Raw genomic sequence first — 20,775 nt, 5'->3', positions numbered from 1 at the left:
TCTGTCCACAAGCATACAATATTTTGCTGTCACTCATAATGCTTGACAACACTTAATTCACACAGATCATTCACTGTAACTTTAAATTTTCTTATGGTGAGTGCCTTTTGGCAAACTGGTAGGAGCAATAGATAGAAGCAGTGGACAGGAACATTAGACAGGAACATTTGGTAGGAGCAGCAGGTATTAAAATTAGGTTGGAACATTGGATAGACAAATAAGATACAGGGGTCAGTGTGCTGTCAGTGGACTAAGCCAGGACATTTGAAGTGGCTGGGGAAACCCTTGGGAAGGTCTGTGAGGCTTGGTTGTTGATTTGGGGCTATGGTTTCAGTGTATGCACATGACAGCTGAGGAATTGATGTGGGCAAACATGGCCATTATTCATCTGGTCCTAGTGCTAACATGGGAAAAGACAGAGAAGCATGAAACAAAAATGTTTTACACTGTATTAAAATTTGCTAACTTTTGAAAGACAAAGTGCATAAGACAAAGTTACACCAGTTTGGTTCCCAGTGGTTCTTGGTAACGGTTGATGGAATACATTAAAGAATTAAATTATATGGCAGAAGGTTTATTATATTAAGCTGGAATGTAAGTATAGTGTACCTCAGGCATGTTCTCAGTCATTTCCTATATGGCCACTGGGAAAATAATTTTGAAAGATGTCCCAAGAAAATTTTCATACTTTAGTAGTGAAAATAAAATGACATTATTTTTATTAAAATTTACTTAATTGATAATTCATGAAAAGAAAATGAAATTATTTCTCAGTGATTTCAAGATTACTTTTAGGATATTCTTCTATGTCAAATCACTCCAAGGTATCTGTAGGCAACACTTTTGTCAATGAATTCATCCTTAAAACTTCTCTTGATGTCTTTAACAACTGTGTTGTTTTCCTGAAAAAGAGACGGACAAATGAGAATAGTGATGCATATACACATACAGACTAAAATTCTGTTCTCTTTGAGCCACAGCATGACTCCAAAACATATTATGTTCAAACAATGAAGCAACAGAAGGAAGTGCCTGTTTGAACCAACAGATGTTGCACTGGGATGCTTATGAAGGGGATGGGGAAGGTGGCAAGAAAGGGTGAAACGACAGAAAGGTTGGTGGGTGGAGTAGTCTCAATAAAATTTCCAAACACTGATATCATTAAAATTGTGATGATAATAGTTTACAATAAAAAGGATAATGCATGTATTAATCATGATACTTTTGAAAGCATGAAAAGGATTATAAACCACCATTAATGGGTTTAAGAGTGTAATTACAGGTTAGATGCTTTGGTAATTGCCTAGTGTTCCATATTTCAATACTGGAGGAAAGCACCTCAATAATAGGGGATATAATACCATAATTAGAATATACTTCAAAAGTTTGGTCACTTTACCTGAAGAACCAAAAAGAGCTAAAGCAGAAGGTTCAAAGGAGGGCAACAAAGATGGTACTAGAATTAAGAGAGCTGAGATACAGCGAAAAGCTAGAGGCTATAAATTGCCAACAATTGGGAGAGACGAGTGAGGTGTGACCAGATGACAACCTTTAAGTTTTTGAAACACTGATGACATAGATAATAGATAGTTCTTCAAGAGATATAACACCCAGAGAACATAATATGAAATTCAGCAAGAAACTAATTGAAAATGACAATTACTTTTTAATTAGTTATTAATTCTGTATCATCAGAACCATCTGGTACCTTCCATGATAAAATAATAACTTTTACTTTATAACTATAGGTATTTGTGCTACTGTTTCACTTGATATTCAAGGCACCCAAGTAGATGATGGAAGTAACATGCAACATTTCTTATCATACATCTACTATAAGATGTATCTTACATCACTCTGATCATTTCATCAAAAAATATTACCGCCAGTAGAATTTCTTCTATCAACAACATTTTGTATTGATGCTAGTGAATCTGGTTTGACTTGCCCTTTCTTTACAATTACTTATTAGTCAATATACAGCCAGTTATTGCTGAATAAGTCTGTTAACTGTACCATGAAAAGTGTATGCAAGAGTGTTGAATGATAGAGTGATGGAAGTGACTGAATGCAGATTAAGTGAGGAGCAAGGGGCTTTTAGGAAAGGTAGATGTGTGGACCATATTTATGCAGTGAGGACGATATTAGAAAAGGATCTGGTGAAATGCAAGAAGCTGCAAGCAGCTTTAATGGATCTGCAGAAAGCATATGGAATGTGTAAAGGATATATGGGGTAGGGGATCAACTGCTGGATGGTGTGAAAACCTTCTACAGAGGAGCAAATGCATGGCTACATGTGGATGGAGAGTTGAGCAAAAATATTGGTATATATGTAGGTATGATGTCAATGTGGCATTTTAACATATAGATGGACAGAGTGATGAGAGAGATGAAAGTAGAACTAGGATAAAGGAGTGTAGAGATGAAGTGTGGTGGTGAGGTGGTAGCTAGTGAAAAGCCTGTTTGCAGATGATACTGTGTTGTTTTCTGAGAGTGAATAGGAGTTGCAAAAGGTTTTAAGTGTGTTTTATGATGTGTATCAGTGTAGGTGATTAAAGGTAAACGCACATAAAAGTAATGGTGTTTGAAGGGAAACAGAATGAAAGTATAGATTTTGCAAAGCCGTAGAGAACAGAGAAGAGTTTACTAAACTGTGGTAAAGACACTGAAAGACAAATGCTGAAAGAGGTGACAAAATTTAAGTATTTGGGAGCTATCTTGGGTAAGTTTGGTGATATGGAAGGAGAGATAAGGGAGAGAGCAGTACAGGGTAAAAGAGTCAGTGGGTCCCTTAACAGAATAATGAATGTGGAGGTGTAAGGATGGAAGCAAAGAGAGGATTAAGGGACTGCATATTCCTCCTGACCATGACCTATGAAACTGAAAAATGGATATGGAATGAGTCACACAGTTAAGAATCCAGGCTGTGAAAATGAGTTATGTGAAAGGAACATGTGATACGACTATATGGAATGAAGAAAGTAATGAAGGGGTGTACAAGAGAATTGGTATGGCAGGGAATGCTAAAAGAATGAATTGTGGATTGGAAGAGCGGTTGAAATTCAATACTATGAGGTGGTCTGGGCATGTGGAAAGAATGCAAGTTTATTAGAAATGTGTATGATAGTACTATTAAAAGGGTTGGTGTGAGAAGACCACCTGTGACTTGGGGAAACAGAGTGGAAGAGTACTAGTGGGAGACAAATAGGGAAAGATTGCATGGAATGGGATATGCGAGGGAGATGTGAAAGGATAGGGGTAAGTGGAGATTCTTTTGGCATGCCCACCCCATTGATAGGAGTTCCCAGAAGGAATGGGGAGTATTATAGATAGATAGATACATAGATAGATAGACTTTTGGATGTTAATGTGCTGAGAGGTGCAACTGGAGGGATGTCTGATCATTATCTTGTGGAGGCTAAGGTGAAGATTTGTATGGGTTTTCAGAAAAGAAGAGTGAATGTTGGGGTGAAGAGGGTGGTGAGAGTAAGTGAGCTTGGGAAGGAGACTTGTGTGAGGAAGTACCAGGAGAGACTGAGTACAGAATGGAAAAAGGTGAGAACAATGGAAGTAAGGGGAGTGGGGGAGGAATGGGATGTATTTAGGGAATCAGTGATGGATTGCGCAAAAGATGCTTGTGGCATGAGAAGAGCGGGAGGTGGGTTGATTAGAAAGGGTAGTGAGTGGTGGGATGAAGAAGTAAGAGTATTAGTGAAAGAGAAGAGAGAGGCATTTGGACGATTTTTGCAGGGAAAAAATGAAATTGAGTGGGAGACGTATAAAAGAAAGAGACAGGAGGTCAAGAGAAAGGTGCAAGAGGTGAAAAAAAGGGCAAATGAGAGTTGGGGTGAGAGAGTATCATTAAATTTTAGGGAGAATAAAAAGATGTTCTGGAAGGAGGTAAATAAAGTGCGTAAGACAAGGGAGCAAATGGGAACTTCAGTGAAGGGCACAAATGGGGAGGTGATAACAAGTAGTGGTGATGTGAGAAGGAGATGGAGTGAGTATTTTGAAGGTTTGTTGAATGTGTTTGATGATAGAGTGGCAGATATAGGGTGTTTTGGTCGAGGTGGTGTGCAAAGTGCGAGGGTTAGGGAAAATGAGTTGGTAAACAGAGAAGAGGTAGTAAAAGCTTTGCGGAAGATGAAAGCCGGCAAGGCAGCAGGTTTGGATGGTATTGCAGTGGAATTTATTAAAAAAGGGGGTGACTGTATTGTTGACTGGTTGGTAAGGTTATTTAATGTATGTATGACTCATGGTGAGGTGCCTGAGGATTGGCGGAATGCGTGCATAGTGCCATTGTACAAAGGCAAAGGGGATAAGAGTGAGTGCTCAAATTACAGAGGTATAAGTTTGTTGAGTATTCCTGGCAAATTATATGGGAGGGTATTGATTGAGAGGGTGAAGGCATGTACAGAGCATCAGATTGGGGAAGAGCAGTGTGGTTTCAGAAGTGGTAGAGGATGTGTGGATCAGGTGTTTGCTTTGAAGAATGTATGTGAGAAATACTTAGAAAAGCAAATGGATTTGTATGTAGCATTTATGGATCTGGAGAAGGCATATGATAGAGTTGATAGAGATGCTCTGTGGAAGGTATTAAGAATATATGGTGTGGGAGGCAAGTTGTTAGAAGCAGTGAAAAGTTTTTATGGAGGATGTAAGGCATGTGTACGTGTAGGAAGAGAGGAAAGTGATTGGTTCTCAGTGAATGTAGGTTTGCGGCAGGGGTGTGTGATGTCTCCATGGTTGTTTAATTTGTTTATGGATGGGGTTGTTAGGGAGGTGAATGCAAGAGTTTTGGAAAGAGGGGCAAGTATGAAGTCTGTTGGGGATGAGAGAGCTTGGGAAGTGAGTCAGTTGTTGTTCGCTGATGATACAGCGCTGGTGGCTGATTCATGTGAGAAACTGCAGAAGCTGGTGACTGAGTTTGGTAAAGTGTGTGAAAGAAGAAAGTTATGAGTAAATGTGAATAAGAGCAAGGTTATTAGGTACAGTATGGTTGAGGGTCAATTCAATTGGGAGGTGAGTTTGAATGGAGAAAAACTGGAGGAAGTGAAGTGTTTTAGATATCTGGGAGTGGATCTGGCAGCGGATGGAACCATGGAAGCGGAAGTGGATCATAGGGTTGGGGAGGGGGCGAAAATTCTGGGAGCCTTGAAGAATGTGTGGAAGTCGAGAACATTATCTCGGAAAGCAAAAATGGGTATGTTTGAAGGAATAGTGGTTCCAACAATGTTGTATGGTTGCGAGGCGTGGACTAAGGATAGAGTTGTGCGCAGGAGGATGGATGTGCTGGAAATGAGATGTTTGAGGACAATGTGTGGTGTGAGGTGGTTTGATCGAGTAAGTAACGTAAGGGTAAGAGAGATGTGTGGAAATAAAAAGAGCGTGGTTGAGAGAGCAGAAGAGGGTGTTTTAAAATGGTTTGGGCACATGGAGAGAATGAGTGAGGAAAGATTGACCAAGAGGATATATGTGTCAGAGGTGGAGGGAACGAGGAGAAGAGGGAGACCAAATTGGAGGTGGAAAGATGGAGTGAAAAAGATTTTGAGTGATCAGGGCCTGAACATGCAGGAGGGTGAAAGGAGGGCAAAGAATAGAGTGAATTGGGGCGATGTGGTATACCGGGGTTGACGTGCTGTCAGTGGGTTGAATCAAGGCATGTGTATGGGGGTGGGTTGGGCCATTTCTTTCGTCTGTTTCCTTGCGCTACCTCGCAAACGCGGGAGACAGCAAAAAAAAAAAAAAAAAAAAAAATAGATAGATAGCTAATTTACCTCCACCACCATTTTGCTGGCATTTTCCAAAGGCAGGAAGAGAATAGGACTGCTTGAGCATTCTTGACAAGTAAGCACAGCCCCTGTATTTTCATTAATGCAGTGACATTCTTGGCACTCAGGAGCAACGCTTGTCAGTGCTACACTGGTGACCTATTACACTCAAGAATTTCTTTTCCTGCACCTGAAAAATGTGAAAATTATGTATGAGATCTGTGTTTTTATGCAGTTCCAAATAATCACATATTAAAAAAACACATACAGTACACATGTATTTGTCTTGATATTATGTTATCTAAAAATGCTGTCTGTCATAATGGCAGGATAGTCAATAATACTATTAAGATACATTTTAAAAGATTATGATTTAAAGAAATGAGGTCTGGTTACTCTGACAGTGGTTGAGTTGATATTTTGATTGCAATTATATGTACTCAGTATTCGACATGCATAGAAATATGGATCAAAAACTAGTACTTGACCAGAAAAGTAGCTCATATTTATTGACAAATTTTTGTGCTGATGTGTTAAATAGGTTTTTGAAATGAGTGTGAAAAATATCTTGGGTACATCGAGATTTTTGCCATGTGGATAGTCTTCTCTTAGAGGTTTTAGTGGTTAGATCTTGCACTTTTTTATTTGACTGGGCAAAGTATTGAAGTCTTCATCTTTCCTGCTTGGTACTCAAGAACACAGTTTTGTGTCTGATATAGTCCACAAAATCTTTTTAATTACAATGTTTCCTCTATAACATGAAGTTCTTAATCTTTGAATGTTTTTTTTCATTCCTTTTAGTTGTTGCCATACATAAACTGTCATATACATTTCTCTTCTGCTTGCTAGACTTTGATGATATTCCGTGTTTCTTAGTCACTCAAAGACTTTTGTTACATGTGACAAACTCACCAGCCTATGCTGTTCAGGTGGAAGTTTAATCATCCTTTGTTTACTGACAATACATATGCTACTTTATGTACTTCCATTATAATGCTCTAGTTTAGGTTTTGTCTCAACAGAAACATCATTCACTTTATCACCATAAGGAAAGTAGTTGGTATTGCACTATCTCTTATTGCTGACTACTGTTTAACCCTTTGACTATAGAATATATCTGAAATGAAGCTCACTCAGGGTACAAAAAAACCAATACTGTCAAAAAATTTTCCTTACAGAATATATCTGCATCATATGTTACTGAAGTAGTATTCTTTCCTACATTGGTGTAGCATGGTTGAGTTGATGGGGGAGGATCCTCTGGCAGCTTGGATGCTCTCTATTTATGTAAGTACAGTATGTCATGATTATGGTGTTTATGGGTTTTTCTTGGTGTGATTTCTTTCTACATACACTTAACCACACTACACACTTTATGGTTTTCTTTCCTGCCTTGATTTTACCCATCCCCTTATATTATCTTACATAATATACATTTTTTTCATACATATTCACCATTTCCTGCATTAGCAAGGTAGCATTAAGAACAGAAAACTGAGCCTAAAGGGAAAATCTTCACATGGCCCCCTTCTCTGTTCCTTCTTTTAGAGAAGTAAAAACTGGAAGGGAGGATTTCCAGCCCCTGCTCCCTCCCCTTTTAGTCACCTTTTATGACATGCAGGGAATATGTGGGAAGTATTCTTTCTCCCCTATCTCCAGGGTTATTAATATACATATATCTCATATATTATAAACATTATACCCTGCTTTTTGGCAAAATGGTGGGAGCAATAGATAGAAGTAAGAGATAGGAAAATTTAGCTTGGAGCATTATGTAGAAGTAGTCGGCTGGAGCATATGGTAGACACATTAGGTAATAGCAGACAGTGGTAACATTAGGTGGGAGCCTCTGAAAACATAGTGCTAGAATTGCCCTCTGCCAGTGGCCTGCCATAGGTAAGGCACAAAAGGCTGAGAAGCGGCACTGAAGTTCACCAGTTATGGAGACTCTTTGGCCATGGCCACCCCCACGAGGGAGTTCCCAAAAGGGAACTCCGCCAGAAATATAGATAGACAGATAATTATCTATATATCATTTACACACACACACACACAATGTTTTCTTACATGGTTAAATGAAAAAATAACCTGATGTTCATAGAAATATAACACTAGTGATGCATATACTTACTTTCACAAGTTATAGTTGACTGAAAAGAACCTTATATTCATAAAAATATAAACATTAATGCAAGAGAAACATTTTATCATAAAACATTACAATTATGTTGACTTGCCCTAATGATGTCATTACACTTTCGCACATTATAGATGACTGTAATACCTGTTATTTTTTCCAGGTGTTTGGTTGCTAGTAACATCTGTGCTGCAGTGGTTATGGTACTGACTCAAACATGTTAGAAATTTAAAACAATGCCACCAAAGCCTTCAGCAATCTACTCACAGTACATTGCTTCTTAATGGGCAGACTGCTACTGGTATGTTATAGTCTAAGGATCACATTGCTCTACCACTTTAATTATAGTTTTCAGTTACTTCAGTGTCTGTAACAGCATTGTCATCAAACTGATTACTATTTCATCATTTCTGTTTTCTCAGTTTTTGTAGGGTATACTCTCTTACTGATCAGTAAGTATCTTAATACTATCATATTGATCGATAAGCATCTTAATTTTATCATACTGACTGATAAGTATCTTAATACTATTATGCTGACTGATTTGTATCATAACACTATCGTACTGACTGATAAGCATCTTACATACTTTTTTAAAGTAATTTTCATTTTCTTTTCTGACTTTTAAAGGACCAATCTCAGGATTTTGTTCTCTGCTGTTGACACATGAAAACTACTCTGGAATTCCTCTCCATGCTAATGTCATTTTGTCTCTATTGAGTTCCTTTTTTTTTTTTTTTTGACCAACGTGGTATGGGCAGATAACATGCACTGATCAAGGCCATCTCGGATGTCAGGTGAAAGAAGATGGTCAAAAAGAAAGAAAATAGACATGAAAACAGAAATGATTCTGAGCTCCACAAGCATTTGTAAACCTGAATCCTAAAGGAAGAAGGGTTAGATGAAGTGGGAAAGACAAAAGAAGGAAGAGAATTCTACAGCCTAGCTGTTTTGGGGAAGAGTCTGTGTTTTCTTCCATGTGATTCTATTTATTTTTTTTATCAGCATTTCTTATTCTTTCTTCGTTCTTCTTTTATGAAAAGGAAAAAGCAAGAGTGGGAAGACACTGGAGTTCACCAGTTATGAAGACTCTTTTGCCATGGCCACCCCCATGAGGGAGTTAGCTAAGGGAATAGGCATCAGAGATACAGATAGACAGAAGACAAAAAGACGAGATAGAAAGAGATATTATAAGATGGATAGAATACTTTCCTTAAAGAACTGACTGGGGATGATGGTATAAGATATGAGTACTAATGCAACATAATAACAGGTCAGGATAGCATGGAACTGGCATGGTGAAGACTAAGATTAATGGAGAAGATATCAGTAATGTACTGAATACTGGAAAAACAGGGAACTGAGAGTAAAGTTGGAGTTGAAAGGTGTGTATAGGAATGTGGAAAAGTGATCATGTACCTGATGTCTGCCAAAAATAATAATTATTTCATCACATCAGTGAAAAAGGAGTGAAGATTATTGTGAAAACCACAAAAAGGAGCAGTAGTGATGTGTGTGGGATGATGGAGGTGACTGTGTGACAGGAACAGTAATGATGTGCTTGGGAAGGACAGGAGGTGATAGTGTGTTGAATGTGAGGATGAGGAAAGATGAGAAATTGGCAGGAGTGGTAAAGACAAATGTGGGGAGGGAGAAGGGAGGTGACATTGTGGAGTGAAGTGGTTGCTATGTGTGTTGGTAGGATGGGGAAAGAGTGTGACATGTAGCAATAGCAATAAGCATGGGAAGGAAAAGAAGTGAATGTGAGATTGGGACTCAGAGGTTGGAATGGTAATGATTATTTGTAGGGAGCAGGGAGGGAGGTGACAGTGTGAAGTGGAATGGTAAGCAAGGAACAGTAGATATGTATGTATGGAAGGCAGGGGGTGAACAAGTGGTGAGAGTCAACGATGTATGTGGGAAGAAAAGGGGATGGTAATTACCTATTTGTATGAAACAGGGAGAGTTGTACACTTGTAGGACCATATTAGCTGAACTTTCTATAATATCAAGTAGTCTTTTCAACCTTTATGAACTGCCAGCATTTACTGTTCATTGGTTAGTTTATTTCAACCATCCACCAGCCATACACTAAACCAGTACTTCTTAACATCCTTTCTATCTAGCATTTTGCTATGGTCTCGGTTACTTTGTGCTGCACCTCTTGAGGATTGTTCCCAGTCAATATCATCTAGATGATTCAGAAACTTAAAGGATATGAACAGGTTCCCCTTCTTGGTTCTATATGGTGGACAGCTTTTAAGCCCTCAGCCTCTCATTGTAGCTCAATTCTTGTAATTTATGTACCATATTCGTTGCTCTTTTCTGTGCCTTCTCAGTCAGACTTCTGTGCATCTTTCAGTGCAGTGACTTGATTTTTGAAGTATAATGCAGCTTTGGTCTGTTTCATAGTGAATAATGTATGAATGTGTCCTTGTCTATATATCTGAATGCTTTTCTTATATTTGCCAGCAGGCAGTCAGCCTCTTTCAGAGTTCTAATGTGTAGCTCTAGAGATAAATTAGGCACAATGTTGACTCCTAGATCTCTTTTTCAAACGGTGATTCCTGCAATTCATTTCCCACAAATTAGTAATCACACTAAGGCCATCTGTTGCTTTGTTCCATCCTCATTATCTTGCACTTGTATTGAATCTCATCATCCATTTATCTGACTAACTTCATTTTGTTCACATTCCCCTGTAGGTGAGGATTATCATTCTTTATGTCTCTCATGCCCTTGGCATCATCCACAAATATGTTTAGATACAATTCCAGTCCAACAGGCAAGTCATTTACACAAACCAAGAATAGCAGTGGGTCCAAGACCAAGCCCTGTGGCATCCTACTTGTAACTCCAACCCACTTTGAGGATGCACCTCATATTTGTACTCTTTACTCCCTTCCAATCAGATACCCCTCTGTCAAGTGAAGGAACTTACCCCTTATTCCTTCCCACAGACATAGTTGTTGTTTTTTTCTTATCAACCACTGATGAGGAATAGTGTTAAAGGCTTTCTGGTAGTCCAAGAACACAGTCTGCTCATCCCTCTTTTTGATCTAAGATGGAAATCACCCCATCATAGAAATGCAGTAGATTGGCTTTGCATAACTTCGTTTCCCTAAAACATATTGTTTCCCTGATTAAAAAGTTTTCTCCCCTGCTAGTAGTCATTCATTTGCTTTCTGATTATCTTTTCCAATTTTGTTTGAGAGAGTGGCCTACAGTTCATTCTGGTTTCCCAATTCATTAGAAATGCATCCACTCTAACACATTTTCTCCTCCATACTTAGCATTTCAGCCATAATTCCAACATTCCAGATGCCTTTCCTACCCTCAGCCCCATTATCACCTTTTTTACCTCCTTTCTTGTTATAGGCCCTTGCACTTGTATCCATTTCCTATCTATATATCTACCTATCTATAACTCTGATGCCTGTTTCCTTCTGGAACTCCCTCAAGGGTGTGGCCATGGCAATAGAGTCTCCATAACTGGTGAACTCCAATGCTGCTTCTTAGCCTTTAGTACCTCACCTTTAACAGGCCACTGGCAGAGGGCAAGTCTAGGGCAGTGTTTGCAGAAGCTTCTACCTAATGTTCCTACTGACTACTACTACTTAATGCTCCTGCCTAATGTTCCTACTTACTACTTCTACCTAATTCTCCTACCTACTACTCCTATCTATTGCTCCTACCATTTTCCAAAAAGCAGGGCTAACACATAGCACTCTCCACGGGAAAATCTAGAGTTATGAAGAATGAGCTGTATGAATTAAGTGTTTTCAAGTGTTATGTGTGACAAGGAGAGATTGTTTATTTGTGAGAAGAATGCCAGCAGTCCACATGTGAGTGAGAAAGAAAGAACAGACAGAGGAGTGCAACTTGACAACAATGAAGTGCTGGCTCATTATGCAGCCATCAATAACCTTCCTGATACCCAGGTGGGTAGTTCAGGCAATATACTTCCCTGGTCGTTGACTGTTTACTAACTACTACCTACCTTTTCCTTCCATCCTTCATGTATGTAACTCCTGTTTCCTCACCTTGTCTCAGATTCACCAGTTCCTCAGAATACTCTGTCCATTTTCATTTTGCTTCCTCCTTTTGATTCAAGAACTTCCCTTCCTTATTTCTCATATTAACATTTCCACTCGTCCATCCACCTCATTCCTTTTTCACCTCTTTTCAAATTTTTATAATTAGTTTCTTATATCAGTTTAAATACCTTTAAAGTAAACACAGGAAAACATATTGGTAATGAATATACAGATTTACATCCAAAAGGTCCAACATAATTTGGAACTTACTTTTTTCTTGGGGTTCCATTTATAACTGTTAAAGACAGATCCTCCTGACGTCTGAGCTGCTGCTATACATGAACTTTCAGGTTCCTGGAGTGCCATTCGGAGCCTTGCGTTGCCCTTGAACTGTTTATAGTCTGGTGGATGGCATATGAGGAGAGATGAGAATTTTATATAAAAATTAGGCTTGTCAGGGCAGTGTTAAAAATAGATAAGAATATATTATTATCATTACTGAATTTCAAGAAAAAATTTTGCTGCTCACACATATCCTATCTCCTCTGCTCGTCACCTCAAATTTGCACGTTTTATGCTGAAAAAGTAATATTTGTTTTCATTTACCCTTTAATGATATATATATATATATATATATATATATATATATATATATTTTTTTTTTTTTTTTTTTATACTTTGTCGCTGTCTCCCGCGTTTGCGAGGTAGCGCAAGGAAACAGACGAAAGAAATGGCCCAACCCCCCCCCCCCCCCCCATACACATGTACATACACACGTCCACACACGCAAATATACATACCTACACAGCTTTCCATGGTTTACCCCAGACGCTTCACATGCCTTGATTCAATCCACTGACAGCACGTCAACCCCTGTATACCACATCGCTCCAATTCACTCTATTCCTTGCCCTCCTTTCACCCTCCTGCATGTTCAGGCCCCGATCACACAAAATCTTTTTCACTCCATCTTTCCACCTCCAATTTGGTCTCCCTCTTCTCCTCGTTCCCTCCACCTCCGACACATATATCCTCTTGGTCAATCTTTCCTCACTCATTCTCTCCATGTGCCCAAACCATTTCAAAACACCCTCTTCTGCTCTCTCAACCACGCTCTTTTTATTTCCACACATCTCTCTTACCCTTACGTTACTTACTCGATCAAACCACCTCACACCACACACTGTCCTTAAACATCTCATTTCCAGCACATCCATCCTCCTGCGCACAACTCTATCCATAGCCCACGCCTCGCAACCATACAGCATTGTTGGAACCACTATTCCTTCAAACATACCCATTTTTGCTTTCCGAGATAATGTTCTCGACTTCCACACATTTTTCAAGGCTCCCAAAATTTTCGCCCCCTCCCCCACCCTATGATCCACTTCCGCTTCCATGGTTCCATCCGCTGACAGATCCACTCCCAGATATCTAAAACACTTCACTTCCTCCAGTTTTTCTCCATTCAAACTCACCTCCCAATTGACTTGACCCTCAACCCTACTGTACCTAATAACCTTGCTCTTATTCACATTTACTCTTAACTTTCTTCTTCCACACACTTTACCAAACTCAGTCACCAGCTTCTGCAGTTTCTCACATGAATCAGCCACCAGCGCTGTATCATCAACGAACAACAACTGACTCACTTCCCAAGCTCTCTCATCCCCAACAGACTTCATACTTGCCCCTCTTTCCAGGACTCTTGCATTTACCTCCCTAACAACCCCATCCATAAACAAATTAAACAACCATGGAGACATCACACACCCCTGCCGAAAACCTACATTCACTGAGAACCAATCACTTTCCTCTCTTCCTACACGTACACATGCCTTACATCCTCGATAAAAACTTTTCACTGCTTCTAACAACTTGCCTCCCACACCATATATTCTTAATACCTTCCACAGAGCATCTCTATCAACTCTATCATATGCCTTCTCCAGATCCATAAATGCTACATACAAATCCATTTGCTTTTCTAAGTATTTCTCACATACATTCTTCAAAGCAAACACCTGATCCACACATCCTCTACCACTTCTGAAACCGCACTGCTCTTCCCCAATCTGATGCTCTGTACATGCCTTCACCCTCTCAATCAATACCCTCCCATATAATTTACCAGGAATACTCAACAAACTTATACCTCTGTAATTTGAGCACTCACTCTTATCCCCTTTGCCTTTGTACAATGGCACTATGCACGCATTCCGCAAATCCTCAGGCACCTCACCATGAGTCATACATACATTAAATAACCTTACCAACCAGTCAACAATACAGTCACCCCCTTTTTTAATAATTTCCACTGCAATACCATCCAATCCTGCTGCCTTGCTGGCTTTCATCTTCCGCAAAGCTTTTACTACCTCTTCTCTGTTTACCAAATCATTTTCCCTAACCCTCTCACTTTGCACACCACCTCGACCAAAACACCCTATATCTGCCACTCTGTCATCAGACACATTCAACAAACCTTCAAAATACTCATTCCATCTCCTTCTCACATCACCACTACTTGTTATCACCTCCCCATTTACGCCCTTCATATATATATGTGTGGTTTCAGAAGTGGTAGAGGATGTGTGGATCAGGTGTTTGCTTTGAAGAGTGTATGTGAGAAATACTTAGAAAAGCACATGGATTTGTATGTAGCATTTATGGATCTGGAGAAGGCATATGATAGAGTTGATAGAGATGCTCTGTGGAAGGTATTAAGAATATATGGTGTGGGAGGCAAGTTTTTAGAAGCAGTGAAAAGTTTTTATCAAGAATGTAAGGCATGTGTACGTGTAGGAAGAGAGGAAAGTGATTGGTTCTCAGTGAATGTAGGTTTGCGGCAGGGTAGTGTGATGTCTCCATAGTTGTTTAATTTGTTTATGGATGGGGTTGTTAGGGAGGTGAATGCAAGATTTTTGGAAAGAGGGGCAAGTATGAAGTCTGTTGGGGATGAGAGAGCTTGGGAAGTGAGTCAGTTGTTGTTTGCTGATGATACAGCGCTGGTGGCTGATTCATGTGAGAAACGGCAGGAGCTGGTGACTGAGTTTGGTAAAGTGTGTGAAAGAAGAAAGTTAAGAGTAAATGTGAATAAGAGCAAGGTTATTAGGTACAGTAGGGTTGAGGGTCAAGTCAATTGGGAGGTAAGTTTGAATGGAGAAAAACTGGAGGAAGTAAAGTGTTTTAGATATTTGGGAGTGGATTTGGCAGCGGATGGAACCATGGAAACGGAAGTGGATCATAGGGTGGGGGAGGGGGCGAAAATCCCGGGAGCCTTGAAGAATGTGTGGAAGTCGAGAACATTATCTCGGAAAGCAAAAATGGGTATGTTTGAAGGAATAGTGGCTCCAACAATGTTGTATGGTTGTGAGGCATGGGCTATGGATAGAGTTGTGCGCAGGAGGGTGGATGTGCTGGAAATGAGATGTTTGAGGACAATGTGTGGTGTGAGGTGGTTTGATCGAGTAAGTAACGTAAGGGTAAGAGAGATGTGTGGAAATAAAAAGGGCGTGGCTGAGAGAGCAGAAGAGGGTGTTTTGAAATGGTTTGGGCACATGGAGAGAATGAGTGAGGAAAGATTGACCAAGAGGATATATGTGTTGGAGGTGGGGGGATGGAGTGAAAAAGATTTTGTGTGATCGGGGGATGAGCATGCAGGAGGGTGAAAGGAGGGCAAGGAATAGAGTGAAATGGATCGATGCGGTATACCGGGGTTGACGTGCTGTCAGTGGATTGAATCAAGGCATGTGAAGCGTCTGAAGTAAACCATGGAAAGCTGTGTAGGTATGTATATTTGTGTGTGTGGACATATGTATATACATGTGTATGGGCGTGGGTTGGGCCATTTCTTTCGTCTGTTTCATTGCGCTACCTCGCAAACGCGGGAGACAGCGACAAAGCAAAAAAAAAAAAAAAAAAAAAAAATATATATATATATATATATATATATATATATATATATATATATATATATATATATATATATATATATATATATATATATATATCCCTGGGGATAGGGGAGAAAGAATACTTCCCACATATTCCCTGCATGTCGTAGAAGGCGACTAAAAGGGGAGGGAGCGGGGGGCTGGAAATCCTCCCCTCTTGTTTTTTTTTTTTAATTTTCCAAAAGAAGGAACAGAGAAGGGGGCCAGGTGAGGATATTCCCTCAGAGGCCCAGTCCTCTGTTCTTAACGCTACCTTGCTAACGCGGGAAATGGGGAATAGTTTAAAAGAAAAGAAAGAAAATATATATGTAACGCTACCTCGTTAACGCGGGAAATGGCGAATAGTATGAAGAAGAACAAGAATATATATATATATATATATATATATATATATATATATATATATATATATATATATATATATATATTTTTTTTTTTTCCCTGCAAAAATCGTCCAAATGCCTCTCTCTTCTCTTTCACTAATAATCTTACTTCTTCATCCCACCACTCACTACCCTTTCTAATCAACCCACCTCCCACGCTTCTCATGCCACAAGCATCTTTTGCGCAAGCCATCACTGCTTCCCTAAATACATCCCACTCCTCCCCCACTCCCCTTACCTCCTTTGTTCTCACCTTTTTCCACTCTGTACTCAGTCTCTCCTAGTATTTCCTCACACAAGTCTCCTTCCCAAGCTCACTTACTCTCACCACTCTCTTCACCCCCAACATTCTCTCTTCTTTTCTGAAAACCCCTACAAATCTTCACCTTTGCCTCCACAAGATAATGACCAGACATCCCTTCAGTTGCACCTCTCAGCAAATTAACATCCAAAAGTCTCTTTTTCGTGTGCCTATCAATTAACATGTAATCCAATAATGCTCTCTGGCCATCTTTCCTACTTACATACGTATACTTATGTATATCTCGCTTTTTAAACCACGTATTCCCAATCACCAGTCCTTTTTCAGCACATAAATCTACAAGCTCTTCACCATTTCCATTTACAACACTGAACACCCCATGTATACCAATTATTCCCTCAACTGCCACATTACTCACCTTTGCATTCAAATCACCCATCACTATAACCCGGTCTTGAGCATCAAAACCACTAACACACTCATTCAGCTGCTCCCAAAACATTTGCCTCTCATGATCTTTCTTCTCATGCCCAGGTGCATATGCACCAATAATCACCCATCTCTCTCCATCAACTTTCGGTTTTACCCATATCAATCTAGAATTTACTTTCTTACACTCTATCACATACTCCCACAAGTCCTGTTTCAGAAGTAGTGCTACTCCTTCCCTTGCTCTTGTCCTCTCACTAACCCCTGATTTTACTCCCAAGACATTCCCAAACCACTTTTACCCTTGAGCTTTGTTTCACTCAGAGCCAAAACATCTAGGTTCCTTTCCTTAAACATACTACCTATCTCTCTTTTTTTCTCTTGCTGGTTACATCCACACACATTTAGACACCCCAATCTGAGCCTTCGAGGAGGATGAGCACTCCCCGCGTGACTCCTTCAGTTTCCCCTTATACATGAGTGGGAGATGTATAAAAGAAAGAGGCAGGAGGTCAAGAGAAAGGGGCAAGAGGTGAAAAAGAGGGCAAATGAGAGTTGGGGTGAGAGAGTATCATTAAATTTTAGGGAGAATAAATACATGTTTTGGAAGGAGGTAAATAAAGTGCGTAAGACAAGGGCGCAAATGGGAACTTCAGTGAAGGGGGCTAATGGGGAGGTGATAAGTAGTGGTGATGTGAGAAAGAGATGGAGTGAGTATTTTGAAGGTTTGTTGAATGTGTTTGATGATAGAGTGGCAGATATAGGGTGTTTTGGTTGAGGTGGTGTGCAAAGTGAGAGGGTTAGGGAAAATAATTTGGTAAACAGAGAAGAGGTAGTAAAAGCTTTGCGGAAGACGAAAGCTGGCAAGGCAGCAGGTTTGGATGGTATTGCAGTGGAATTTATTAAAAAAGGGGATAACTGTATTGTGGACTGGTTGGTAAGGTTATTCAATGTATGTATGATTCATGGTGAGGTGCCTGAGGATTGGCGGAATGCTTGCATAGTGCCATTATACAAAGGCAAAGGGGATAAGACTGAGTGCTCAAATTATAGAGGTATAGGTTGATAGAGTTGATAGAGATGCTCTGTGGAAGGTATTAAGAATATATGGTGTGGGAGGCAAGTTGTTAGAAGCAATGAAAAGTTTTTATCAAGGATGTAAGGCATGTGTACGTGTAGGAAGAGAGGAAAGTGATTGGTTCTCAGTGAATGTAGGTTTGCGGCAGGGGTGTGTGATGTCTCCATGGTTGTTTAATTTGTTTATGGATGGGGTTGTTAGGGAGGTGAATGCAAGAGTTTTGGAAAGAGGGGCAAGTATGAAGTCTGTTGGGGATGAGAGAGCTTGGGAAGTGAGTCAGTTGTTGTTCGCTGATGATACAGCGCTGGTGGCTGATTCATGTGAGAAACTGCAGAAGCTGGTGACTGAGTTTGGTAAAGTGTGTGAAAGAAGAAAGTTAAGAGTAAATGTGAATAAGAGCAAGGTTATTAGGTACAGTAGGGTTGAGGGTCAAGTCAATTGGGAGGTGAGTTTGAATGGAGAAAAACTGGAGGAAGTGAAGTGTTTTAGATATCTGGGAGTGGATCTGGCAGCGGATGGAACCATGGAAGCGGAAGTGGATCATAGGGTGGGGGAGGGGGCGAAAATTCTGGGAGCCTTGAAGAATGTGTGGAAGTCGAGAACATTATCTCGGAAAGCAAAAATGGGTATGTTTGAAGGAATAGTGGTTCCAACAATGTTGTATGGTTGCGAGACGTGGGCTATGGATAGAGTTGTGCGCAGGAGGATGGATGTGCTGGAAATGAGATGTTTGAGGACAATATGTGGTGTGAGGTGGTTTGATCGAGTAAGTAACGTAAGGGTAAGAGAGATGTGTGGAAATAAAAAGAGCGTGGTTGAGAGAGCAGAAGAGGGTGTTTTGAAATGGTTCGGGCACATGGAGAGAATGAGTGAGGAAAGATTGACCAAGAGAATATATGTGTCGGAGGTGGATGGAACGAGGAGAAGAGGGAGACCAAATTGGAGGTGGAAAGATGGAGTGAAAAAGATTTTGTGTATTCGGGGCCTGAACATGCAGGAGGGTGAAAGGAGGGCAAGGAATAGAGTGAATTGGAGCGATGTGGTATACCGGGGTTGACGTGCTGTCAGTGGATTGAATCAAGGCATGTGAGGCGTCTGGGGTAAACCATGGAAAGCTGTGTAGGTATGTATATTTGCGTGTGTGGACGTATGTATATACATGTGTATGGGGGTGGGTTGGGCCATTTCTTTCGTCTGTTTCCTTGCGCTACCTCGCAAACGTGGGAGACAGCGACAAAACAAAAAAAAAAAAAAGGTTTGTTGAGTATTCCTGGTAAATTATATGGGAGGGTATTGATTTAGAGGGTGAAGGCATGTACAGAGCATTAGATTGGGGAAGAGCAGTGTGGTTTCAGAAGTGGTAGAGGATGTGTGGATCAGGTGTTTGCTTTGAAGAGTGTATGTGAGAAATACTTAGAAAAGCAAATGGATTTGTATGTAGCATTTATGGATCTGGAGAAGGCATATGATAGAGTTGATAGAGATGCTCTGTGGAAGGTATTAAGAATATATGGTGTGGGAGGCAGGTTGTGAGAAGCAGTGGAAAGTTTTTATCAAGGATGTAAGGCATGTGTACATGTAGGGAGAGAGGAAAGTGATTGGCTCTCAGTGAATGTAGGTTTGCGGCAGGGGTGTGTGATATCTCCATGGTTGTTTAATTTGTTTATGGATGGGGTTGTTAGGGAGATGAATGCAAGAGTTTTGGAAAGAGGGGCAAGTATGCAGTCTGTTGTGGATGAGAGAGCCTGGGAAGTCCTGGGAAGTGAGTCAGTTGTTGTTCGCTGATGATACAGTGCTGGTGGCTGATTCATGTGAGAAACTGCAGAAGCTGGTGACAGTTTGGTAAAGTGTGTGAAAGAAGAAAGTTAAGAGTAAATGTGAATAAAAGCAAGGTTATTAGGTACAGTAGGGTTGAGGGTCAAGTCAATTGGGAGGTGAGTTTGAATGGAGAAAAACTGGAGGAAGTAAAGAGTTTTAGATATCTGGGAGTGGATCTGGTAGCGGATGGAACCATGGAAATGGAAGTGAATCAAAGGGTGGGGGAGGGGGCGAAAATTCTGGGAGCCTTGAAGAATGTTTGAAAGTCGAGAACATTATCTCGGAAAGCAAAAATGGGTATCTTTGAAGGAATGTTGTATGGTTGCGAGGCGTGGGCTATGGATAGAGTTGTGCGCAGGAGGGTGGATGTGCTGGAAATGAGATGTTTGAGGACAATGTGTGGTGTGAGGTGGTTTGATTGAGTAAGTAATGTAAGGGTAAGAGAGATGTGTGGAAATAAAAAGAGTGTGGTTGAGAGAGCAGAAGAGGGTGTTTTGAAATGGTTTGGTCACATGGAGAGAATGAGTGAGGAAAGATTGACCAAGAGGATATATGTGTCAGAGGTGGAGGGAACGAGGAGGAGTGGGAGACCAAATTGGAGGTGGAAAGATGGAATGAGAAAGATTTTGAGTGATTGGGACCTGAACATGCAGGAGGGTGAAAGGCGTGCAAGGAATAGAGTGAATTTGAACGATGTGGTATACCGGGGTCGACGTGCTGTCAATGGATTGAACCAGGGCATGTGAAGTGTCTGGGGTAAACCATGGAAAGTTCTGTGGGGCCTGGATGTGGAAAGGGAGCTGTGGTTTCGGTGCATTATTACATGACAGCTAGAGACTGAGTGTGAGCGAATGTGGCCTTTGTTGTCTTTTCCTAGCAGTACCTCGCACACGAGGGGGGAGGG

At 40.4% G+C, this 20,775-nt stretch overlaps 1 protein-coding gene and 1 long non-coding RNA gene across 2 annotated transcripts in view; one reads left to right on the top strand and one right to left on the bottom strand.

The window, feature by feature from the left end:
- Positions 1–558: 558 nt before the first annotated feature.
- LOC139761485 (uncharacterized) overlaps positions 559–20,775 on the bottom strand; it is a 419,732-nt gene continuing 399,515 nt past the window's right edge. Inside the window, 4 exon segments of the mRNA XM_071685744.1 lie at positions 559–902; positions 5,778–5,921; positions 5,923–5,961; positions 12,216–12,346. Of these exon segments, the coding sequence (XP_071541845.1) occupies positions 810–902; positions 5,778–5,921; positions 5,923–5,961; positions 12,216–12,346 (407 nt within the window). The 3' untranslated portion in view covers positions 559–809.
- Positions 5,968–20,775, top strand: part of LOC139761486 (uncharacterized) — an 84,934-nt gene continuing 70,126 nt past the window's right edge. The window contains exons 1-2 of the long non-coding RNA XR_011715524.1: positions 5,968–7,058; positions 8,072–8,209. This is a non-coding gene — a long non-coding RNA (uncharacterized lncRNA). The remainder of the gene's footprint in view (positions 7,059–8,071; positions 8,210–20,775) is intronic.

Source organism: Panulirus ornatus, chromosome 40 (assembly GCF_036320965.1).
Source record: "Panulirus ornatus isolate Po-2019 chromosome 40, ASM3632096v1, whole genome shotgun sequence".
NCBI lineage: Eukaryota > Metazoa > Arthropoda > Malacostraca > Decapoda > Palinuridae > Panulirus > Panulirus ornatus.
This window is presented reverse-complemented; position numbering and strand designations above follow the sequence as displayed.